Source organism: Laccaria bicolor, genomic scaffold, assembly GCF_000143565.1.
Source record: "Laccaria bicolor S238N-H82 LACBIscaffold_2 genomic scaffold, whole genome shotgun sequence".
Lineage (NCBI taxonomy): Eukaryota > Fungi > Basidiomycota > Agaricomycetes > Agaricales > Hydnangiaceae > Laccaria > Laccaria bicolor.
The window spans coordinates 1663953-1688806 of NW_001889873.1; the positions used below are offsets into that span (position 1 = coordinate 1663953).

The 24854-nt window shown below is 44.9% G+C and overlaps 10 protein-coding genes across 10 annotated transcripts; 3 read left to right on the forward strand and 7 right to left on the reverse strand.

Annotated features, from left to right (window-relative positions):
* Window positions 1–210: 210 nt before the first annotated feature.
* On the reverse strand, window positions 211–473 carry LACBIDRAFT_305587 (uncharacterized protein; the record flags this gene model as incomplete). Its single annotated transcript, XM_001875218.1, has 3 exons — window positions 211–259; window positions 309–401; window positions 457–473. The coding sequence occupies 3 exons, from the start codon at window positions 471–473 to the stop codon at window positions 211–213; spliced, it is 159 nt and encodes a 52-aa protein (XP_001875253.1).
* Window positions 474–1256: 783 nt separating this feature from the next.
* On the reverse strand, window positions 1257–1821 carry LACBIDRAFT_305588 (uncharacterized protein; the record flags this gene model as incomplete). The annotated part of the gene is made up of 2 exons (XM_001875219.1): window positions 1257–1680; window positions 1739–1821. The coding sequence occupies 2 exons, from the start codon at window positions 1819–1821 to the stop codon at window positions 1257–1259; spliced, it is 507 nt and encodes a 168-aa protein (XP_001875254.1).
* A 381-nt stretch (window positions 1822–2202) lies between these two features.
* On the reverse strand, window positions 2203–2545 carry LACBIDRAFT_305589 (uncharacterized protein; the record flags this gene model as incomplete). The annotated part of the gene is made up of 3 exons (XM_001875220.1): window positions 2203–2271; window positions 2327–2447; window positions 2502–2545. 3 exons carry the CDS (start codon window positions 2543–2545, stop codon window positions 2203–2205), a joined length of 234 nt encoding a protein of 77 aa, XP_001875255.1.
* A 1194-nt stretch (window positions 2546–3739) lies between these two features.
* On the reverse strand, window positions 3740–4475 carry LACBIDRAFT_305591 (uncharacterized protein; the record flags this gene model as incomplete). Its single annotated transcript, XM_001875221.1, has 3 exons — window positions 3740–3812; window positions 3870–3952; window positions 4005–4475. 3 exons carry the CDS (start codon window positions 4473–4475, stop codon window positions 3740–3742), a joined length of 627 nt encoding a protein of 208 aa, XP_001875256.1.
* A 292-nt stretch (window positions 4476–4767) lies between these two features.
* LACBIDRAFT_305592 (uncharacterized protein) lies at window positions 4768–5178 on the forward strand (the record flags this gene model as incomplete). The annotated part of the gene is made up of 4 exons (XM_001874639.1): window positions 4768–4780; window positions 4838–4933; window positions 4991–5092; window positions 5150–5178. The coding sequence occupies 4 exons, from the start codon at window positions 4768–4770 to the stop codon at window positions 5176–5178; spliced, it is 240 nt and encodes a 79-aa protein (XP_001874674.1).
* A 319-nt stretch (window positions 5179–5497) lies between these two features.
* Window positions 5498–7831, forward strand: LACBIDRAFT_321917 (uncharacterized protein; the record flags this gene model as incomplete). The annotated part of the gene is made up of 6 exons (XM_001874640.1): window positions 5498–5887; window positions 6159–6385; window positions 6433–6658; window positions 6712–6906; window positions 7032–7430; window positions 7484–7831. The coding sequence occupies 6 exons, from the start codon at window positions 5498–5500 to the stop codon at window positions 7829–7831; spliced, it is 1785 nt and encodes a 594-aa protein (XP_001874675.1).
* Window positions 7832–14329: 6498 nt separating this feature from the next.
* On the reverse strand, window positions 14330–16888 carry LACBIDRAFT_321919 (uncharacterized protein; the record flags this gene model as incomplete). Its single annotated transcript, XM_001875222.1, has 11 exons — window positions 14330–14652; window positions 14745–14825; window positions 14878–15242; window positions 15296–15403; window positions 15642–15800; window positions 15856–15891; window positions 16040–16102; window positions 16165–16359; window positions 16411–16617; window positions 16673–16762; window positions 16794–16888. 11 exons carry the CDS (start codon window positions 16886–16888, stop codon window positions 14330–14332), a joined length of 1722 nt encoding a protein of 573 aa, XP_001875257.1.
* Window positions 16889–17295: 407 nt separating this feature from the next.
* On the reverse strand, window positions 17296–19628 carry LACBIDRAFT_321920 (uncharacterized protein; the record flags this gene model as incomplete). Its single annotated transcript, XM_001875223.1, has 6 exons — window positions 17296–18386; window positions 18469–18669; window positions 18727–18862; window positions 19188–19273; window positions 19551–19570; window positions 19603–19628. 6 exons carry the CDS (start codon window positions 19626–19628, stop codon window positions 17296–17298), a joined length of 1560 nt encoding a protein of 519 aa, XP_001875258.1.
* Window positions 19629–19837: 209 nt separating this feature from the next.
* Window positions 19838–21255, forward strand: LACBIDRAFT_321921 (uncharacterized protein; the record flags this gene model as incomplete). The annotated part of the gene is made up of 7 exons (XM_001874641.1): window positions 19838–19985; window positions 20159–20235; window positions 20287–20453; window positions 20475–20505; window positions 20607–20866; window positions 20917–21013; window positions 21055–21255. 7 exons carry the CDS (start codon window positions 19838–19840, stop codon window positions 21253–21255), a joined length of 981 nt encoding a protein of 326 aa, XP_001874676.1.
* Window positions 21256–22465: 1210 nt separating this feature from the next.
* LACBIDRAFT_321922 (uncharacterized protein) lies at window positions 22466–23754 on the reverse strand (the record flags this gene model as incomplete). Its single annotated transcript, XM_001875224.1, has 8 exons — window positions 22466–22636; window positions 22690–22766; window positions 22818–22864; window positions 22932–22958; window positions 22992–23025; window positions 23115–23178; window positions 23404–23422; window positions 23588–23754. 8 exons carry the CDS (start codon window positions 23752–23754, stop codon window positions 22466–22468), a joined length of 606 nt encoding a protein of 201 aa, XP_001875259.1.
* Between the last annotated feature and the right edge of the window lie 1100 nt (window positions 23755–24854).

Here is a 24854-nt window from a genome sequence, read left to right on the forward strand (position 1 = left end):
ATAACGTGGGCAGGCAACTGGTACTTGCCATCGACTTGATCGAAATCACTGGGTATGTGAGCAAGAATGCCAAGTAAAGCACCTTCAAGGTGAGCACATTTAGGTATGAATGCCATCCACCCAAACACCTGTGTCCACCAATGAGGTACGTGGATCATGGCAGACAGATTTTCATGGAAGTGTACAGTGGGACTTTCCGGGCTTCGAAGATCAACGGTCTTGAATTCGTTGAAGTCGTCCACGAGAGCGATCAAGGGGCCTTGATACTAGTTAGTAAAGATGGAGTGCAATTGTTAACAAATACGCACGCATTTTCATTTTCAGCCGTGGTGCTGTGCAACTCTGGAAAATAAGGCTCACGCCGGGGTGCACTGGGAGCAGCCATGTCCCAAGGCGTAACGCTAAAGTGCACGATGAATTGAGTACGGTGAAATACGCGAAAATCGCAACGCTTACAGAGATGGATTGTCCATGTAGCGTTTAGCAACTAGATTTTCTGACCTCAATGGAGTCCGTTGATGATAAGTTCGTAATAATCGAGACCTTATTGCGTTTGAGAAAGCAAATATTGAACCCACAACAGGTTTGGTATAACCAAGATGCTATCGTGCTAATCTGAATGCAAGAACCAGGACAGAAGATAGGTTTGGTATAACCAAGACGCTATCACGCCAGTCAAGTTGACGCTTGGATCGGAGAGATCTCAAAAATCAATTGGAGTCAAAGCAGCCGTCTCGTTGTGACCGTCGAAATATATTATCCAATGATGCAAAGACCTTGACAGAAGATAGGTTTGGTATGACCAAGACTCTATCACACTGGGCTTGAAGGTTTGTACAGAGGATCAACGAAGCAGTCGTTCCGTGGTGAGTTTGCGAGCCCAGGTTCAATTGCGAGTGGCATTTGACTTATCTACGATAATTACATAATAAAGTTCAACTTTACAAAAAAGTACGATATGGTAGGTGCTCTGTAATAAGATAACCAGGAAGAAACACGGAGAAGGGGCCATGTTGTGAACGTGCCACGGCGATGGGGTGGGTGGGAAACAAAGCAGGGGAGTTTGGAACGTCGTTTGGTGTGTAAACGACGTTCCACGGCGATGAGTTGGGTTAAACAAAGCTGATGGGGTGGAGACCAGCCAACGCCTGCGGCAGACAAAGCAAGTGGGGTTTGGATGACGTTGTTGACGTCGTCAACATGTAGCGGCGTTGACGACGATGTTGATGGCAGCATTCACGACGTTGTTGATGTCGTCAACATGTAGTGGCGTTGATGACGTCGGGGCTGGGGACGGCGACGACGTTGACGAAGCAGGTGGGTTTGGAACATCGTTCGGCGTGAAAACGACGTGCCACGGCGATGGGGTGGGGCAGACAAAGCAGGGGAGTTTGGAACGTCGTTTGGTGTCTAAACGACGTCCCATGGCGATGAGTTAGTTGGGTTAAACAAAGCTGAGGGTGTGGAGACCAGCCAACGCCCGCGGCAGACGAAGCAAGTGGGGTTAGGATGACATTGTTGACGTTGTCAACATGTAGCGGCGTTGTCGACGACGTTGATGGCGGTGTTGACGATGTCGGGGCTGGCTGTAAAATACTGGATTTACTCCAGCGCAGTATGCGGGGGCGATGAGGGCTGTGAGGCCATTGGGGGAGAACTGCAAGTGCAGATTCTGCACATCTATTCAAACTAATCAGTGAGTAGGTAAGTTCAATCGATAAAACAAGAATACACGCACCTCCCAGGGGTAAAGCTTGCCAAGCCTGTGGTGAGAGACGAGGTTGATGGCAGCATTGATGGCATTGACAACGTTGACAGCATTGACAACGTTGACAACGTTGACGACTTTGACAATGTTGATGAGTTGACAACGTCAACCAACGCACTGCACCACTCCTGGCCCCAAGACACCCAAAGACGATGTATCGTCTTCCGCAAATCCGCCAAATGTCACCCTCAGGCTTCCAGAAGCCTTCCACCTCGCCATGGCGTCGAGACGATGTATCGTCGTCCGCTAAATGCCCTCTGTAAGCGTGGGTTGTGCACAGATGTCGGATGCCATTCATTGGGGTTGAGAACCTGCAAAAGAAAAGAATGAAAAGATTTGTTATGTGTTTCAGGATACTAGGCAGGAAGAGGTACTTACCCTCATTTAAAGTCATCACAGCCCTGCCTTGCATCGACGCAACATATCGACGTCCACTAATCGTTATCTGGGCACGACATAGTCCCCCCCAGGGCTCGTTTCTCATTTTCGGTCGACGTTGCGGGCTGGAACGACTATGCGCCGTCATTTTTTGAAGATTTGGCAAAGGGGTCGACATACCTTCTTCGTTCGATCGCTTCCTCGCCTCACCACTTCTCTTCCACCTCTCCAAGGCTCGCCACGACATATTAACGTCCGCCAAATGCGTTTGAGATGTCGTTGATTTGGCCAGATGCGGTAGCTTTCGGATACAAGTAAGTTCTACATTGCTTTGAGAGCTGATGTGATTACTTACATCATTGCCGCCTTCCAAACATTTCCAAGCCTTCTTCGCCACATCACCAACTGCACCCTAGCCGCCTTCAACGCAGGTTCATCGCAGATACTGTTGATCTTCAAAGTAAGTCGTTAATTTTGTTGTTGCGCGAGTACTCATGGGCTTACCTTGCCACGTTATTGCCTTCAACTCAACTTCCGAAAGCCCGACACGGCGTATCGACGTCCGCCAAACATGTTGGGGACGTCGTTGAAAGGTGAACGGCGTGTCGTGACTAATGCGACCAGCCGTGGCTCGTAGAAGGGTTGGTGGGGCTACGTGGCATGGCAGCAGAGTATTGAGCGGCCGTTGTCACGTGGAAAAAGAACCCCATGTCGAAACGGAATGAAGGAACCTTCTTGACGAAGAGGAAGCCGACGAAGGCCAATGAATTGTCTGCTTTGCGGAGGGGGAAACAGGCATATCTGCTTTGTAGTCTCTGCAAAGGTGATGAGCATGGAAGAATGGGAAGGGGAGGGGGACGTACATGGCATCAATGGCGGCGTCATTGAGAATGTGATCTGAGCTAAGAATCACGGTGTGGATCCCGATTGCCTACATTCTCTGATCTTGAGAGGTTCCGGTAATCCGTCCATGAGCGGTAGCTGACGCCTTTGTAATACACGTGTGTTCCGAACTCGCAGCAGAATACTTGGAATGGGAGGTGCTGTCCGTAGCGGATGGCACCTTGCTTGTTGTGGGAGGTACGGCGTCTGGCTTGGAGGAAGATTTTGATTGTCTGAATTGATCACCTCCGATGTCACGCGTTCGCCATCTGTGTATATGCATGTTAAATCGCACAGGTCTGAGGGTTTCCATCGAATCGTTGGAGTCGTAGTCGGGCATGGAGACGAAGAGGTTGTCGGTTCGAGTCTTTTTGCCATTTCCCCGATAACGGCGAGCTGGTCGATGAGGAAGTGGTCGGCTGAGCGTATGACGATGGCGATGTAATAGAGATTTTCGCGGTCATCGTAGGCGCCTTCGCGTTTGTTCTGGCCAAAGGGACGTGTGAGTGTTGGACATAGAGCGGCCACCCAGCCGTTGAGTGATAGGAGTTGGTCAATGGCGCTGAGGATGAGCTGAGCGTCTGTGGAGGCGGTATGATACTGAGCCGTAATTAGGAGGATGACCTGCAGACTCAAACTGACGTACCTTATCACTTAGCATGTCCTGGCTCCGTTAATGCCCCCCCCAGAACTTCGAAACGTCGCCGTTACTCATTTCCAGCGTTGAGACGACGTATTTTCATCCGCAGAACCAGCGTATGCGTTCCACTTTGCGTGCTGAGTACTTTGAAAGGGTTAGTTTTACCTGAGAAGTTGTGCAAAAAGAGAATATGATACTTACTCCTGCATGAAAGTGCCAATCTGACACTCAACCTTTGTATGCATTACTTTTGCCTTGTTCGTCATTGAGTAGTTGGACAAAATCTATGACATTTTGTTAGCCGAAGACTTGGGTAAAAGATATCGTGCTACTTACGTGGCAGAAACTGCTCGCTGCTGGGCGCGTTTGTGTGTGCATCGCATTAGACCTCCCAGGGGTAAGGCTTGCCAAGCCCGTGGTGAGAGACGAGGTAGATGGTGACATCGACGACGTTGACTGTTGGTTGACAACGTTGCATTGACGACGTCGACGATGTTGCATTGACGGCGTTGACGACGTTGCATTGATGGTGTTGATGACGTTGCATTGACGACGTCGACTGCGTTGAGGACGTTGACGACGCATTGACTTGAAAGCGTTGAGGACAATTGACGCCGTTGAGTGAGGACGTTGACGCTGTTGACTGAGGACGTTGACGCCGTTGAGTGAGGACGTTGACGCCGTTGACTTGATGGCGTTGACGACGTTGTTGACTTCAGGGCCTCGACCACGTTGATATATTCTCGTGCCTTGGAATGACGCACATTCGTTTCCCATCAATGCGATCGGGAAACGAATGTGCGTCATTGAAGGCACGAAGTAGAGCTGCGACCGACGAAAAAGACAGTCCCATCAGTGTGACCGATCTGTGACCAGATCCCGCCAAGAAAGGGTGAGGCTCAGCTTACAAGTTCCAAACAAGTTCTTGCCTCGGCCACTTGCCCCGATCCCTTGACTGATGACCCCATCCCTCTTCTCATCTTAGGCTGTGGTATCTAAGGAGGCAGAACGTGCCCCGTCATCTTATCTCCACGTCCACCAACTATCTCCGGCATCAACAAGGTTTGGCAAGTCCTCCCTCCAGAAGACCATACCAAAAATGGATTTACTCGGTAAGTTCTGGCTCGAATTTCATGTTCTTGGGCTTGATTTGACGCTGACTATTACAGGAAGCGCCTCCCAAGTTTACGAAATGGACCGCCCATCCGTTCAAATTTCAGTTCTGCAGGAAAATCGAGTCTATGAGCAGAAATTGAGCTCAACAAGTGAGTTCTTACTCGTATTTTATGTTCTTGGGCTCTATTTAACGGGAATTACTTCAGGAACAACCTTCCGAGTTTGCGAAACATCGCGCCCAACCGTTCAAAGTCGGTGTTCGGTTTTGCAGAGAAATCAAGTCTTTTACCAGAAAATGAGACCAACAGGTAAGTTCTTGATCGGTTTTTACGTTCTTGGGCTCTATCTAACGAGAATTACTCCAGGAACGACCACCCGAGCTTACGAAACATGACGCCTAAGCGTTCGAATACAGTGCTCGATTTTGTGGGGGGGGAATAAGGCCCATAAACAGAAATCAAGGTTGACACGTAAGTTCCCACTCGTATTTTACGTTCTTAGGCTCTATCTGACGAGAATTACTCCAGGAACGACCTCCCAACTTTACGAAACATGGCGCCCAGTTGTTCAAATTCTGCGGCTGGTTTTGTGGGGGGGGATAAAGTCCATTACCAGAAATTAAGACTAACAAGTAGGTTCTTTCTCAATTTTAACGTTCCCGGGCTGTACTTAACGGTAATTACTTCAGAAACGACCTCCGGAGTTTACGAAACATGGCGTCCAACCGTTCGAACTCAGCGTTTGGTTCTGTGGTTCTGTGGATAACCAAGGTCCATCACCAGAAATTCAGGCTTAAAAGCAAGTTCTTACTCAAATCTTATGTTCTTGGGCTCTACCTGACCGGAATTGCTTTAGGAACGACCTCCCAAGTTTACGAAACATGGCGTCCAACTGTTCGAACTCGGTGTTTGGTTCTGTGGATACATAAGGTCAACCACAAGAAATTGAGGATAACGACTAAGTTCTTACTCATATCTTACTCTTTTGGGCTCTACCTGACCGAAATTTCTCCAGGAACTATCTCCCCAGTTTACGAAACGTTGCGTTTAACCGTTCAAATTCAGCACTCGTTTTTGTGGAGAATACGGTCCAATACCAAAAAAGTAAGCTGACTGGTAAGTTCTTACTTGAATTTCATGTTCTTGTGCTCTACCTGACCGAAATTGCTCCAGGAATTACCTTCCCGGCTTACGAAACGTGGCGCATAACCGTTCAAACTCGGCGTTTGGTTTTCGTGAGGAAATAAGGTCTCATACCAAACAGTTAGGTTGACAAGTAAGTTCATGCTCAAATTCTGCGTTCTTGGGCTCTACTTGACACCAATTACTTCAGAAATCTTCATTATCAATAAGCAGTAGTTATGCAGCAGTATAGCACCCTGATAGCGAAGAGGAAGATGATCTTGAGGGCGACGTTGAGTCTGAAGGGGGCAGTGGGAACGAGTCAACAAACAACGAATCAACAAAGGCAAAGGCAAAGAAAGGCAAGTACAAACCTGGACGCAACGATATCAAAGCAGCACACAAGACCAATGTGATCGCGGGAACACCCTCTACAAACACCTCCAGCTCAGTCCCTCAAGAGAAGGAAGCTAGTAGCCGGTGAGTGGTCACGTTAGTCAGAGCGCTCTCACTAAACACGTACCCAGCGCACCACCAAAGAAGAAGGCGAAAAAAGATATCGCAGGTATCGCCGCCGACTGGGAATCACGCCGCAAACCGGTTTCTTCAACGGCCGCTTCGACTAACGACATCGATAACGATTCCATGGTCAGGCAGGGGGGTATAGCGAGTGATGGCGAAGGCGACGACGTGGAACGAAAGGCGATCGCAAATGACCGTAGTGCACCCAAGAAAGTTGGTAAGAAAAAATTGGTATGTTCTATTCATCTATTAGTATATGGGTTTTAACTACGATGAGTCCACAGCCTAACATGGTGAATATCAGCTCCATCACCACCTCCCAACCTACAACCAAGAAGCAGGCTCGGGGAGGTCACGCTCGATGGACGCTACAACACCTTCCAGCTGGCACGGACAAGAAGTTCACAGAGCACGTCGTCCCTCTTGCAAGGCTGAAGGCGGGGACCATCACTCCTTGGGCCGGGCTTGACCACGACCAGGTTCAGAAGATCGTCGACGACGTTTTTGGAGAAGGTGAGCATGTGGTCAAGGAAGGCGATGCGTGGTGTGGCCTGGCGAGTATTTTCCTTTTGATATGTTTTCAACTCAACCTGTTGTCCTATAGATTTCGTCTCGCCTCAGCAACTGGCGTAACGGATTCGCAACGTCGGCCGGCGAGGCATTCGACCTTTTCAAGAAACAGTATGCCGATGACCTCGACACTCCCGAGGAGATTGCGGAGCTTATCAAGGCATACCTCACAACCAAAGGTGACCCCCCGCACTTTGCGTTCTGGTGGCGGGAATGGGAGGAAGATGAAGAAGGGAAAATTCGGAAAAAGGTACACTTGTCCATGCCATTTTACCTCCTATCTACTTACACGATTTTGAAGGGTATGTTTCAAAACCCGTTGATCATGTACACCCTCGCGCACGCCCATTTTATTGAGTACGGCGACGACATACAATCTCAGCTCAACGAGGACAACAAACCTGTCGGTGCCATAATTCTCTCCTTACAAGCCGTAAGTACAACATCATCAGCCTACCGCGCCAACACTGACATCTTTTCTCTCAGGTTGAACATGTACTTAGGTCCTGGCAAACGGGGACACGCGACAGCAGTGGCACAGCAAGTGCCGGTTACTTCTCATCCGACAACTACGGAGACCGCACGGTGAAGGAGACAAAAGGGACTGGTCCCTCCGGGAAGACATTCATGAAGATCGACCCCCGCGCCTCGCGGTTCCTCAAATTGGCCAAGGACCTCACGGACAAGCACTGGGCGGAGATTTTTGCAGCTGCCACGGCGTTTCTCAGCAACAGCCGCAAGCGGAAACGATCCCAATCAGCATCGTCATTCGCCAGTTCAGACCTTGTAGAGGATAGTATCCCCGAGTATTCATTTGTATCTGATTCGGATTGAATACAATTTTATTTTATGCCCCACTGAAGTACCGAAAGTTTACAAATAAGTGAATCAAAGTTGTACTACCAAAGTGAAAGATGGATACCAAAGTGCTGCCGAAAGATGTTTTTCAACTTTGGAAAGTGGTTCAGCAACTTTGAAAGTTCTTGTACCTTACTTTCCAAAGTTGTCGAACTCCGGCAACTTTCGCAACTTTACAACTTTGCAAAGTTGCGAAAGTTGCCCAAAGTTCAATCGAACGTTTTGCTGATAGTAGAAAGCACTCACCCATTGAAGAATGCGCTCTGACGACGTTGTTGACTTCAGGGCCTCGACCACGTTGATATATTCTCGTGCCTTGGAATGACACACATTCGTTTCCCATCAATGCGATCGGGAAACGAATGTGCGTCATTGAAGGCACGAAGAAGCATGGAAAAGGCACGACGATGACGCACAATCGTTTCCCGATCGCTTTGATGGGAAACGAATGTGCGTCATCCAAAGGCACTCGAAGCAACGAATCTCTGATGGGATCTCGGACTTTCCTCGCCTTGGAAATTTGCCTTTACAGTTGTTTGTGAGATCTTTAGGGCAGACCCTTCGCATCAGATGGCATCTTTTTTTTTCCCCGGCCCTTTCTTCCTTTCCTCCCACCTGGACATTGTGACGTTACCTTTCCTTTCATTGTGAGTGGGTCATGTCTTATGTGTGCTGTCAACTAAATATCCAAATTAGATGCCGAAGCTCTATCCGCCGGACAAAACGGAATACATGCGGGCCGATGGTCCCAAGGATAAACGTTTTGTTGTAGATAACGGCCGTCTTGTCTATGACAAACGCCGTGATGATCGCTTTCCTTATCTCTATGAAGTCTCTTCGCATCCGCTTGTGCACAATACGCAGGCGGTCAAGCGTATATTAGTTTACGTGATAGATACAGACCCTGCTGCGTTGAAAAAATTGGCGGACTGGGAGGATACTTTAGGTATTCCTTTGGGCCCAGATGCTTACATGGATGAGCATGGCAAGTTACCTCCAAGTTTATTTCGTATAATATATTCATGTTAAAATTTGATACCGAATATCACAGGTCTCCTTCATTTGGGGGATGGAACGGTGATCTACGCTCGGGCTCTAAACTGCCCACGGCATCCCAACACCGGCCTTCAGATGCCGGAGTATGATGTTGTCAATTGCTGGGGTTTTGCGGGGTAAGTTGAAATTGTATTATTGTCAACGTGATAAATAAAGCTCATGATAATGTTTTGTTAGCAAACGTCTTCTAAATCCATCATATGTTGAAGAATTATATGCTGTACAACAGATTATACTTGGGAAACCAGAAGAAATGACACGAAATCCACCAACCAAAAATGACAAAGGCGAGTACGTTGGAGGCGCAGCAATTGAACGCACTGGCGTCAAGGGTGTTAAGGGAACTCGTTGCTACTCGACAACGTGTACCCATCAACATAGCAGGGGCTTAGTAGGTCCAACGGCGCAAGGGAAAATTTACACAGATGAGGAGGAATCTGAATGGAGCGATGACCTCATTGGTCGGAAGCGATCTGTCAAAGTGAGTGACTATTTGGTTATATGTTGTTCTTTTTCGTTAAGTTTATACAAGATACACGGGCAAGTCGCTATGGAATCCTTGAAGATGTTTGCGCCAAAAAAATATATTGAGGCGGTCACCTTGAATGCCGAGGTTACGAATATGCCTCGGGTGGGCTCTGATGAAAATATTATAACACCCGCTCATCAAATTAATTTGGCTCCTGCGGTTAGGCAAGAAGAATGCGAAGGCAGGTCAAAACTTTTTCATAAAACCAATGATAACTAATCAACTTATCATGACACAGATGAAGGGTTACCTGGGATGGGTGGTTTTGGAATAGGACATACTGATAAGTGTGATTCTGGAGGCTCATGCACATGCATGGTGGCAAATTCACGGTTGCCAGAAGGATATGAACCCGGACGGTTTCATCTTCTAGGGTTGGGGTGCTATTTTGTGTTGGAGTCACTATTTGTGATGTGCTTCTCTGGTTTACGGAAACATGGTGGAACACCGCCAATTGCACCTCAGGGCATAGAACCTGCATATCATGCAATCCGCTGCATGACAGTCTGTTATCCACCAAAAGCTATGATATCTGCTGCGGGTGCATATGTATATCCTCTTGCGTCATTACCTGGACGAGCTCAGCAAGATGGTCTGTTGATGCTTGGGCCGGAGATCACTTCACAAATGTAAGGATTTTTATTACTATGAGAGACACATTAATAATAAATTTTTCAAAGGAATCCACAGCGGCCACCTACCTCGAACTATGCAAATTGGGCATCTGATGGTATCGTCATAATGGAAAGAAAATCTCTTTTCCGTTTTTTCGTGCGCTCGCTACTACAGCTTTGCGCTTTTCTGCTCGGTCAACTTTCTCGAACGCTTGGAGCTCGCATAGACTCCACAACATTTTTAAGTGCATTCTCATTCATTGATAACGATGGGAAGCGGTATTCCTTAGGCCCTTGGGTGGGTGCGGAGGATGGGATTGTCGTTGATACGCCTTGTGAAGATTCATCAACATGGGGTGTAGATGTGCCATCACGTGTCTATGATGATACACCCCTCAGCACTGAGGCCGATCCAAATGGTGAACAAACTGAACAATCAACTACACTACCTTGCGAACCATCCACATCATCACTGCAACCTATAACAGAAATTTCCGCATTGAACAGTCAGATTCTTGATGAACAAGTGGAACACAAGAGACATGGAAGATGGAACAGATGGTTTGACCATCTTGAAGATCAAAGCAGATTTATTCCATCTCAATATATGTTATTTGAGTTGGATGAGGATGGTCTCACGGCTTTTGACGCTCTTCGAAACCAGTTTTATAGAGGCCCGGGAAAGCCGTTACGAGGAAAGGGTAAAGGAGTAACAAAAGGTACGACTTTTCATATATAGATATATTGGTATTCTCATTTAATCTCTATATGTAAAGCCAATAAACGACTAAGAATAGAGTCTGGCAGTAATGCCAATAAACCCAAGAGACGTGAATATATTTTAAAATTATCAGTTATTTCCCACTCCTGATGAACTTTGAAGGCAAAGTTGATTTGGCCTATTTGCTCAACAGTTATGAAGCATTGTCGATGTATGGAAGCAGAATGGAACCAACAGGACAGGGTGAGAATACTTTAATTAAACATCAAAGGATGATCATGACCTCAATATCTAGGTTCCCAATCTAGCCAAGCCATCGTACTGGCAAGGCAACCAACTGCTAGACCCAACTTGATGGAAGTTGTCATTGTAAAACCACCCTGGCTTGATACTTTCAAGTACAATTCAATGGGAGATATTTTCGAGAGACAACAAAACCACAATCATGGTATGCAATTAAAATAATTAATATATAATATATAATAATCTATGATTTAAAGTGTTTGAGTGTAAATCATCAACTGAAACACCAGCTTTCAGTGCCATGGAATGCAGCGATGAAGATATCGAAGAAGCATGTCAAATAAATATTGACCATATAAATGATGACGTGGATATGCACGATGTTATTTATGACGATGGGGAGCCAGACCTACATAATCATCGGAATCCATTTGATTCCGATGATTCTTTCGATGACTATGACTTTTCAAAATACAAAAAGAGAGGACAATCACAATCATCGTCAGAAGGTGGAGATGAAGAAGAAGAAAGCCAAGCAGACTTCCATTCTCCTCATTCATCTGATGATGATGAAGAAGGAACAAACCAGGATTATGAATTTGAGCAAGGCGCACCTTTATCACCAATTGAGGAATATGATGATGGAGCTATCAACAATCGTTTACCACATTCGTCCAGTGATGATGGAGATGCCACATACAAAGATGATTACAATGGAGAAGCTGTGTGCAAAGTTGGAAGAACTCGAGCAAATAGATTTGATCAAAGAGAACCTTCGCCGCCAGCTGAGGAATCCAACGATGGATCTATTGACGGTGATGATGAAAATGACTTCTTGGACAAAGATTATGTACCAAACCCATTGGATAAAGATGATGAGGATTGTTTGGCTGAAATAAACTCGGACTCTGATGACTATGAAGATCAGGAGGATGATGACTTCTTGTACCGTGAGTTATTTTGGGGAAGTGTTAGAATTCCAGCTAACTACATACCCGTACAGATGATCACCTCGGCGATTTCTTTGGACATCTTAACCTGTCAGAGATATCAAAGGCGTTTCGAGATTTTCAGTTTGGAAAGCCTAGATATGACAAGCCATTGCAGGCAATTGCTTACAGCAAATCGACCATGGCCCTTGATGAGAATTTAATGAGGATTCTCAAACACCCGCACTCTATTGAAGCGGTGATTTCAATTCCTCAAATGTGGCGCAATGTCAACCAAGTCATTGAAATAATTGATGGCCATCATCTTGAAATACGTATTTCCCGTGCTCTTGCTATGTGGACAGTTTTAAGCTTGCACCAATGGGTTAAGAAGGCAATCGATAGTGCACAGTCAGGACAAGTAAAGGACACTTGGATCAACAAATTGATCCTGAAAATTGAGAACCTGCTGAACACCAAAGACCGCGCAGGAACACGGATTACTTTGAAATCTTCTGATTTTATATCTGGACTCCCGGAACATTCTACAAAATTCAAAAAGCCTGGATTCAGCTACAATGCCACAGTAGTTGCGGAGAGGACTCAAGATATTGCATATGATGTCATTAGAGCATGGCTCAACTACCCCAATGACAAAAGAGCGCAGATTCAATGTGAATTCTTGGAGACAATAGTCTCACGTACTCAAATATCGGTTCTTCTTTTGGATATTGTGTGGTCTGCATTTCGTGACCCATTCAATGTTATTCTCAACAAAACCGAAGGGCGACATATTTCAGGCGATCCCCTCAAACAATTCAAAGAACGTTATTACATCCATCCATTTGTCGACCCACACTCAAACGAGTATAAAGCATTAGAGGCCTTGACCAGCCAGATGGAAAATTTCTTTGCTAATGAAGGGAAGAATAAAATAACACCACTGACTCAACCACAAGTGAGTAAAGAATATGATCATAAATTGATGTGACTGACCACAAATATACAGATACACAACCAAATGGGAGATGTCCTACACGTTACAACCAATGCAGTAATGAGCCCACTGACGACATCTCCATCTGAAATTCGGATCAAACAAATGAAGGTTTACCTAGATTATCTACGGCATCTCATTCCACTTGTCAGAGATGGATTTTCCATGCATGTGAATTCTCCCGATCCAATATTACGCCGAGTTGCAAGGTCCCCTGATCGTCTACTACCCTTCAGACAGAAAGCCCCCACTGCCATCAAAGCTTCTCTGGTGATATATGGGAACGCAGATCGTCTTTGCACAAGGGTTGGTCTCTTCAATGCATTGATGTTTAGAGGGGTATTTTATGGATCGCCATTTGCAAAAGATGATCTTGTATGGTTTAACTCCCTTGATGAATGGCATGCATTCTACCAAACAAGCAGAAGAAAGGCAAAAGGATCAGACTTATCAAAACCAGCCACCAAGGAACGATACTTTGTAAACAAGTCGGCATATGGTCCCAGTCAAGCTGCCCGGTCAACTGAAGTGGCTAAAAGTTATTGGGAGGAATCACAGGGCTGGGAAACATTCATCAAGGCCAACCATAATGCAAAGGAGATGTTTGATTGGTTGGTTGGAAACAATCGGTTGGGAAAAAAGCGATTTCCCAATATAGGTCTACTGTGTGCGCTTCTGGTCCTTGGAGACTTTATAGAAGCAAAATGTCAATTTTTCCCTATGCCAACACCATCAATCTGGGGTGAACTGGTTCATGAGCTTAACAAAGGTGCCAGAAATGGTCTTGTTGAACTTGGTTTGCAAGGAAAAATCGTGACTCTAGAAGTAACATGCCATTCATTCCAGGAGTTGAGTCAATATCTGGCGGAAGAGCTGGATGACGAAGAAAAGTCCCTGATTGGATTCAATGTAATATCGCTTGAGCATGGTTTGTGCAAACGAGGCCGCATTTTACCACGGCAGCGTAGACAAAATGGAATATAGATTATCAAACAGTTTTACTTCTATGTATATAACAAAAACAACTAGTCCAACACCTGTTTTTCAAGCAAGTGTTGAGCGGTTAACAAATCAAACAAAGTTCATCACGGCGTCTGACTTGGGGAAGATAATGATTTGTTAACTCACTAGGCTGAGCCGATGGAATGGACATAAGCTTCAACTCTGCCAAGTTTTGGCAAACAAGGAGAGTGATGTTGAATACAATTGAACAGCGACCATTTATTGAGTCAATTGTTGGCAGAACATAAGAGAAGGTATAGGAATATATATGGTAGTTGAGTACCAGAGCGTGCGATAAAGTTGTATATGGGAGGGGGGACGTAAACAGGCCATAGTTGAATATCGCATAAGTCAAAAAAACCAAAATTACTCCATGGCTTCCATCATCCTAAAGACCGGATCATCATAAAAGAGACTGAGAAGTGTAGGGCTACCTGAAATGCAATGATGAGGACGAATATAACAGAAAGATGATGTGAGACTTGCGAAGTGTCTTCACTAGCTGCCAGTACGGCAACCCATAGCACGTTCATGGATAGAGATACGTCTTTAGGATTTGCCTTAGAGTTATATGACCCAACCGTATATCCAATGAGTGCAATGGAACCAGTGGGGACTTGACGACCAAACAATGGGAGGTCTTTTTCAACCGAACCCAGGCCAGAGGGCATTTTTATGTGTTTGGTTTGAGCATCCAAAATGGGGACTATAAGCCATCAGTTATCAGTGGAAACTAAAAGATTGGAGCGATTTTCTTACCCGAGTCACGCGGGCCTAACGATGAGTAGCGGTACTTACGATCTGGAGTATTGTTGGTCATAGTTGCACGGCTGCGAACAGTTGCAAATCCTTTGACAGGAGAAGAACCAGAGTTCACCTCTGGTAGAAATGATAAGAAGTAACGCATACAAGAAAGTCAAAAAATACTTACCTGCAGAACGTGTGGCAAAGGTTAGGGTGCTATCGGCAAGCTGTACCCTAACAGACTCTTTTCCATGAATCATGCAAAGGACGGCGACCATTCTCTCATACTCATATGCGATAAGCTTTGCGGTAATGAACTTGACCTCTTTATCTCCACCGTAACGTTGACGAGGTGAAGCTGTCTGGTCGTCGGCAATGATTCCAAGCGTTACGCACAAGGCAGGGGTCTTGCGATCTCGTATAAACACCATAGGCCCCCCTTTTGTTTGACCAGGTGTCTTCTTACTGACAAGAAGCGATGGATCGATACGAGAAAGGTTGATAACGTTCAGACTATAGTCTTTCTCAAAGGTCACCAGCCCTTTGACATACCTGCAAAACTAAGTATAAGTATACCGTTTATGAAAAAAGAAAAGAGGATATACTTCAAATCAATGTCGGGATGGACGGTTTTAATACTTGAGAAGAGTATCATCCCATTTCCATCCTCATCTTCTTTGTCGGCATCTCCTTTCCAGGAGATAAACTTCAGGCTGCTAGATTCAAAGTAAGATGTATGACGACACGTCAATGCCAATTGACTTGCCCAGGCAACTTGGTCAGCTTCTTGTAGGAACTTTCAAGAAGAGGGTCAACAAGATCTGGAGCAGATACGTGACACTTCGACAGCTTGGGATAACTAGGGTTGAGAATCAGAGTAAATTCAAGTAAAAGAAGTTGAAATAATTGCCTAGCGGGCGGATCGCGGTCAACATCTTCTAAAAAAACAACCTTTTTTTCACTGATATTGGGTCAACATGGATGAGAGAGAATAAACTCAAACAGAGCACAAACGTGATCTCATCGTCGGACATTGTGGCATCGTTATGGAAAACATCTTGAGCACCTTTCTTCTTCTTGTATGCTTGGACGCTCCCTTTCGCCTTCAACCTGGAACAAAATTGGAGACGATCACCTTCTACTTCATGAAATAAGTCAAGCGTACACTGAGGAATCAAAGACAAGTTGCCGGGTCTTATTTCTAAAGTGAAGGGTTTAATTGGCGTTCAAATTAAAGAAAAAAGGAAAGGTGACATACTTTTTTCCTGTGGGCGATTCGTTTCCAAGTTCACTAAACCCCATAACATATGTTTCCATAAGATAGCCTTGGAATGAATATACAAAAATACCTTGGATCGTCGCTGTCCACAGATTCCTGTTCTAGTTCGTCATCATCTTCGTTGATGGCAGCGCTAGAGTAATGATACAATCAACAATTCTATATAGGAGATCGAGCGGGCAAAGGTTGACATACACTTTACTCTTCTTAGCTGAAGCCGCCTTGCTGGGAGAGGTTGACTTGTTATTCACCGCTGGAGTGGTCTTGAGCTTAGTGGGAGAAGCTGCCTTAGTTGCCGCCTTCGCTGGGGTTGCTTTCAATGGCATGGTGGGAGGCTTCTTAGTCGCAGAGGGAGCTACACGGGGCTTCTTTGGACTGTCGTGAATGGGACTGGAGATTTTGAGGTGAGCCATAAATATAAGGAGATAATGTCATACTAACATACCTTGCATGAAAGGTCCATCCGAATCAGAAGCCGCGACCTCGTCAATGGGTCGCTTTTTCCCTCTGTGCACAACAGTTAGATTTTTGATAATATAGATGCAAATAACAAACTTTGCGGGGGTAGGCATAGCGGCAGGGGCCTTGCGAGGTCTCCCACATTTACGTGGGGTTGTTGGCACCTCTACAATCTCCAGCTCACTCATTCTAAACAGAAAGCGAAGTTAGATAAGGCAAATGTTGGAAGAAAAGAGCGACTGACTCTGCCTTCTCCTCCTCCTCCTCCTCATCATCATCATCCTCTCCACCACACTCATCCGATGAACTTGAATAGAGTTCGGTGGGTAAGTGACTGCAAACAAGAAAAGTGTGAAGAAACGTACTCTTCCTCCTGATAAGTCTCGTTCCCGTCGGACTCATCTGAGTCTTCGATAAACTCAGCAGAAATTGCAGCCTTCTTGCGACGAGTGGAAACCATGATTTTTGTCGAAGCGAAGATTGAAAAGCAGAAGTGAGAAACAATCCTTTTTTTATAGGACACAAAATTTAATTTACACAAAAACGATAGAACTGAAACGGAGAGGGGAATCAAGGAGGTTGGACCTGGAAACCCTGTATTTCGTTGAAAATGCTAGAGGTGTTAGACCCTGCAATGAGAGAATTCCTGAGGGAAGTGTAGAATCTGCAGTTGATTGAGCCTAAAACGGTTTCAGACATCAAAAGGGGTGTAAAAAAAACAAGGGTAGCAGATGAATTGCACCCCATTTGTACCCCACAAGTGCCTGCGATGATAGCGCTCGCAGCATTTCGTTATGAACACAACTTTGTTAACTTTGCACAAGCCCATTCAATTAAAATACTCATAAACAAAGAAGAGCATGCCATCTATGATACATAATTGGTGGGAACACTGGACACCACCCTCGGGAGCCTAATGCCATTACCAGCACATTTACAACCACCAAGACACCATGAAATGAGCATTGGGGTAACGACACTCCAGCGGATTGGATTTTCTGCCACTTCAGGCATGACGGGAGTGACGGTCATGGTTGGTGACAAAGTAGGAAGGGGCGAAAATGGTCTGAACAGAAAGAAGGCGCATCTGGGATCAGCAGAAGTTCGCAGGGTAAAGCTGCAAGACCGATCCTCGCCACAGATGTGGTCCTTGATGGACGTTAACTCCCGAACAAAGGTAACACCGACTCTCGCCTTATACTTTTTGACAAGAAGCTCCAACAACTCCCGAGGCAATGCTGGAACTGGTACCGAAATACCGAAGTTAGCAAGGATGGTATATGCCTCACTGTGAGGCAAAACTGATCTGCTTCTAACAGCATTATAGATTTTGGTGGTGGGTAGGGATAAACCAGATGGTAGCAAGCTGATTCTCCTGGGTGTCAGATCAGCGTATGCTGTGAAAATTCCTCGGCCAGTTATAGCGTTCATAGTAATGGATGTGCCAGAATGGAATAGAGCCTCCAAGGGGGATGCGGACTTGGTTGCGATGACATTGACACGAATGAGGGGATGGAAATTGGAGGTGTACCATTCAACGTGAGCGATAGCGGGATTCAGATGGTAGACTGGCGAGTGACCACCAACAGATTTGAAACCTGATAAAATACGCCGGGTGAAGGTATCTGCATGAGCTTCAGGTACATAAAGGTCGAGATCGTATGGAGCAAAACCATCGACATTGGCAAGCACGGCAAGAAGGGCGACAGACCCTCCAATGAATGCACCTGAAACTTCCATGCCTTCCAGAAGCTTGTGCGGATTGATGGAAAATGAGGTCAGAATGCGCTCAATTCGTGCCATAGTATATGCATTGACTGCATGACAGAAATAACGGCAGCACTTCGACAACCGGAGCAATGCAGGAAGGGCCAAGTTGTCATAAATAATCTTCTGGATATCTTGCGGCAGATGAAGAGGAATGTTCGTGGGATACTCATAAGCCGCATTTTGGGGAACTATGATCGGTCAGAACAATAACAAGCCACAATGACAAGTGCAACATACTAGTTTTCAAACGATAAACATCTGCCAACTCACGGACATGAGACTGGATTTCATGGAAGCGCTCGGGTTCCATCTGACCGATCTCTAGGAGTTTCTCAGACGTGATTTGCCAGAGACCCAACTTTGGATCCGTTATCATTGCTTCAGATGAAGAATGCGACTCTCGGCCTCTCGCGACTGCATTGCTGAAAAGTGTACAAAGGGCAGGCCCATCTCGGAACAAGGGCATGGACGCTATGTGATAACAAGAATTCAACATCTAATGGTTGATGAAGGGGCAAATCGACATACCCAACACGGTTGGTGAACCATGATCAGATACAGAAGGCGAGGAGATGGTTGGAGAGGACGTCTGTGATTCAAGTTCTGGGGAGATAATCCTATGTGAGTCCAATACCCGATTCGACAAAAAGTTCAACCAATACCTCTGAAGGATGGTCGATTCAAAGGGACAGCTGGCAGTCTGGTCTCCGTGTACAGTCCTAAGTGCATCACATCAAAAATATGGAAGAAATTCGAAATGGAATGCAAACCTGACTGTTGATAACGAAGGCTCATGGTGAAGCGACAAAGTAGAACGTGAACTTTGATAGTTGATATGAACGACGGCAGAAAAGAACGGTCAGTCTGTCCTTCCCCGACTGAACAATTTTACTCGCTATTTCCTAATATTTGGTGCAGAAGCAATCTATCAAGGGATTTTTTTTTTCAATGCCGCCGTGGCGACAATGCTCAACTTGGATTCAACATACCAAACACCCTGATGTCAATTGAGAAGGACAACCCTGCTTAAAGGAAACTGATGCCACAAGGGTAGCTGCATTAGACGTTCCTAAGACTAGTTAAGGGTTTCGAACCAACTTCAACTACATAACAGATATGGAACCAGAGGAGTGTGAAGAAGGTAGGTATACGCTGCATAATTTATCAGGTAAAAGTGCAGTATTCCATAATAATGTGGTCCAAGCTAATTACCTATCCTGGGGCAGCATCTTCATGTTCTGACAGGGACAGCGTCTCCATGTTCCAACAGGGTTCAATGACAGCTGTGAGGAAAGATCGAGAAGCAAAATAACGCCACCGGGGCAACGATGCTCAACTTGGATTCAACATACCAAACGCCCTGATGTCAATTCTGAAGGACAACCCTGCTTCAAGGAAACTGACGCCACAAGGGCAGCCGCATTAGACATTCCTAGGACTAGTTAAGGGTTTCAAACCAACTTCAACTAACAGATATAGAACCGGAGGAGTGTGAAGAAGGTAGGTATATGCTGCATAATTTATCAGGTAAAAGTGCTATATTCCATAATAATGTGGTCCAAGCTAATTACCTACTCTGGGGCAGCATCTTCATGTTCTGACAGCGACAGCGTCTCCATGTTCCAACAGGGTTCAAATGATGGCTGTGAGGAAAGATCGACAAATAAAACAACGCCACAGGGAAATTCAAAAAAATGCCGGAAAATATTATAGCCAGAAAATCCGACACTATCGCACCCTCTATTGCATTGCACTGTCAGAGCTCATCGACTACTACAGATCTGTCGGTAAGTTTGCCGAAATTGTCGGAGAGGATTGTACTCACCCCAACTTCAGTAGCCGAAGCGCTTTACAAGTTGCATTGCATCGTTCACCATGATGGATTCATTTTACAACAAGATAGAAGCACGCAAGTACCCTCCTAAACTGGACATGTAGAATCGCTAATTTTATATAACAGGTGATCTACTTGAGGCTGTCATCGATGCTAGAACAACCAAGGGCCCAGGAGTTGTACAACTGGCATATTTCAATACGGTGAGCAATAATATAGCATTATAGATGACTCAAGATGTACTGAAATAACAGGAGAATGGAATGTCAGAGTTCTGCTCGGTAGAAGAGGTAGAAAGACCAAGATGCTTGAAGCTCACAAAGACCAACATCGATGACAACAACCGAGAAGAAGTCGTACTGCGCATTCAGGGTATCATTTGTGGTTCAAGCCTCCCACCGGTCAAACAGCCGTTTAAAATGTAAGCATATCCTAAGCTCAGATGCCCAAACAAGTTTAAGCCTCATAACATAGTGAGCCAAAGCAGCGAAGATATATCAAGCAATCGTTAGCCTTGACAGGACTTGGGGCGATGAAATTTTCTGCCATGATTGAAAACATTTATGACATACAGCATGTTTTTGAGAGATCGCTACCCCACAACACCATGGAAGAGTGGGTTCCCAGTTACTACGAAACATTTGAAGCGTTGGATATGGGCAACCGCTATTTCACTGACCGGCGTGACATAAACGGTGACACTCCTATTTCCTTCGGCACTGAAATCGACCCCGACAATATACTTACCGATGCATTGTCCAACGAATTCGTTCACCTCCAAGAAAACAAGGTTGAATACTATGAAGCGCAACAAGGATCCGATAGTGTTATACGGTAAGTAATAGAGTTATAAAACAATTATACATTCAACCAATAGATTGCAGATACTACAAAATCAACCCAACGAAGATACGAACAGGAGACATTGTGGAAGCGCAGGTATCATTTGTTGCCATACCGCTTAAGCAGAAAAAATACAAGGTACTGGTGGTGCTTCGAGCCATCACTCTATTAGATTGCAGTCCACTACGAGTAAGCCTGCCTCCCCAGATTATCCTATGCAAAACAACACTTATGAGAAACAGAACGCAAGTATTGCGCGTCGCATGAGCCGAGGCGCTGAACCGCGTCGAGCCAGCCAGTCTCTAAAGCGGAAGATTGGATACGAAGAGGATGAGGTGCATAACACCAGGGAGAAGTTGAGCAGGATGCATCTGGACTGAAATAGGGCGATAATAACTTACGCAGTGCATTGTTGATATGATGATCCATGTTTTGATGAACAGCCTGCAGCCAATTTGCGTGATTTCAAACCTTGCATGCTGCTGATAAACAAGCATCAATAACATTGGAATCAAGCTCACACGTGGCATCTGTAATTGGAGAAATTTCCCCAAGCTTTGATGGCATATACCCCACCACCCAAAACGATGACGCACATTCACTTCCCGATCACGTTGATGGGAAGTGAATGTGCGTCATCAGAAGGCACAAGAAGCAAGGAAAGGCACAAACAATGATGTACATTCACTTCCCGATCACATTGATCGGAAGTGAATGTGCGTCATTTCAAGGCACGAGAGGCATTTAAAAAATCTGATGTACAACTATAAATATTTGTGATCAATGTCATTGCCAAACAACAATATGTGACAATAGGAACCGCTGAAACCTTCTGCAAGGTTTTGGCAATGTACCGTCATTCGTTTACCTTCTTCTTGGGGTTCTTTGGATATCACATTCATGCTCACATCTGATACCACCCATAACACACTTGACATAGGAACACGCAAAATGCCTTGTCAACTTGATCGGCCCACAGGTCGCATTGTTGCGTATTTGGTCGGTGGGTCAAAGTTCATATCCCATGGGTGCCAGATGAAATGATTACAAAAGCATTTAGTATATATAATGAAGGAAGAATCAGTCATGGGTAATGAGGACCATCACCGTCCTTGTTGATGTTGATATAGATGCCCATTCAAAACGATATGACTTGTGTCGGCTATATAATGTGCCTTTAACCGGTGATGACCATTTTGAGCAAGAATCCGCGCCATCACCAGACAGTTCACACGGTCAGTAATACATTGTAGTGTTGACTACAAAAAACGCTAACAGAAGACTACAAACCCTGGACAAAGTCTTCAAAATCCCAGACCGTGGGAAGCCATCAATTTTCGTGGGAGAAAGGCTAAATTCTGCGTTAGAACGCTGAAAAAATCCTTGAGATACAGGGTAATAAACGAGTCTCTTCGTAAACTCAGAGGACTCGTAAAATGTGTTGTACGTCGTAAATGTTTTCAATCACGGTGGAAAATTTGGTTCCCCCGAGTCCCGTCAAAGCTAATGATTGCTTCATATATCTTCGCTGCTTTGGCTCTCTGTATTATAAGGCTTTAGCTTGTTTACACATCAGAATTAAGGAAATGCTTACATTTTAAATGGTCGTTTCACAGGTGGAAGACTTGCATTGCAAACAATACCCTGTATGCGTAGTACAACTTCTTCTTGGCTGTTGTCCTCAATGTTGGTCTTTGTAAGCTTCCAACATCTTGGTTTGTCCACCTCCGCTACCGAGCAGAAATCTGACATTCCATTGACCTGTTATGGGGGTGTGAGTATCTGTTAATCTATAATGCTATACCACTGCTCACCATATTAAAGTATGCCAGTTGTACAACCTTTGCACCCTTCGTCGTCCTTGCATCTATGACGGCCTCAAGCAGATCACCTGGTATATAAAATTAGTGACTCTACACATCCACTTTAAGAGGGTACTTACGTGCTTCTATCTTGTTGTAAAATGAATCCATTGTAGTGAACAGTGACCTGTAAAGTGTTCCAACCACAGAAGGTGGGGTGGGTTCGATTCTCTTGGAGTTTTTGGTGGACTTACTGACAGATCTGCAGAAGTTGATGAGCCCTGACAATATATGGTGCGATAGCGTCGGATTACTTGGCTAGAAATTTTTCCGATGCATTTTGAATCCCTGTGGCGTTGTTTAGCTCAATATAATAATGACTAGAGGGTTTCAGAAATTACCAACCCATAGATTGTTGGAGTTTTTGGTAGACTTACCAACAGATCTGCAGAAGTTGATGAGCCCTGACAATATATAGTGCGATAGTGTCGGATTACTTGGCTAGAAAATTTTCCAATACATTTTTAATCCCTGTGGCGTTGTTTAGCTCAATATAATACTGACTAGAGGGTTTCAGAAATTATCAACCCATAGATTGTTTGTTCCTCTCCATTGTTGTTGAACCCTGTTTGAAAATGAAAACATTCCTGGTCATTAGTTAGCTTGTGTGATAACTTCATGAAAAACTGGGCTTTTACCTGTGCTGTCCTAATGCTGTATGCCTACCTTATTTGGCCATGCAGTTCTATATACAATGGTTTCTGAAAACCCTAACTGGTTTGGGGAACATCTGATGCCGCTAGTATACATTTGTGGCGTATATTGGTATATGCATATTCTGTCAGTTACCCGTTTGCAGGGTTGTTATCTGGAACTGGGATCAGGGTAGATGTTTAGTATTCCATCGAACATCGTCACTGCCGCAGTGTTGAACAAATGTCCCTTGATAAATTGCTTTTGCTCCAAATAATAGAAAATAGTCAATGAGTGAATTTGTCTGGCGTAGGACTTAGCGTTTTTTTCCCCATCGTGCATCTCAACCATCAACTTCACTTTCTGCTTCTTTGGTATCGCCATGAACTTTCGTTATCATCACTCAGGTCTGTGTTATTCTTTTCATTCGCTCTTTCTGCCATGTTCCTAAAATAATGAACTTAGGCCTGTATGGGGAATCCAGACAGCCGGCCTTTCCTTTGGATCGACCTTCATTTACAGGTATTGGTCGGATATTCCTCATATCAAGTAGTTCGCTCTTTTCTTCCAACATTTGCCTTATCTAACTTCGCTTTCTGTTTAGAATGAGTGAGCCGGAGATTGTAGAGGTGCCAACAACCCCACGTAAACGTGGGAGACCTCGCAAGGCCCCTGCCGCTATGCCTACCCCCGCGAAGTTTGTTATTTGCACTTGTGCAAGAGGGCCATTGCAAGCATGGCAGATACGAGTCCTTTTTATATTCAGGAAGCTACAATGCAGCACCACAACATTCACATTTTTGATTATTCAGGAAACTAGTCATGTGACCACCTCCTGAAAGCCCATCAGATTTATACCCATTAACTATATATATATAGTATTGCTATTTTACATTGGATAAAGTGTATATTTCCATTTACCTACAGAGAGTACCTACATATACATTGAAAGCAACAACCAGTATTATCCTCCATTTTTCTCTAAATTTTTCCAGTCTTTTATAGTTAATTTCAAGTAGATTACTACATATGGAAAGTTCTCCTGGACTCTGACCATGCTCCCCAATATTGCACAAGCAGTAACATTCCCTCAATTTCTTATTGCTATTTTTAACTCAAAAAGTGCAAATAACCTCAGTTGAAAATATGCTATGTAACATTGTCATCAATAGTGCACATTGCCCCCCATTTGTTTCTGATTTGTCTTCTATTTTTATTGCTATATTTCCTTTCAGGAAATGTTCATTAGACCAATGGACCAGAAGTCAAGTAGTGATTTGTGGTTGGTGGCAGATGTCTCATCTACAATGAACACTGGAATGAATGCTTCCACTACCTATACAAAGTTGCCACCCATCCCCTGGTGCATAACACCATTGACATCAAATGCATCCTCATGTACATGGTAGACATGATCCTGCAGCATTAAAATGCAAAGCTGCATGGGAAGACACCACAATGGCTCAACATGTAAGCAAATGCAA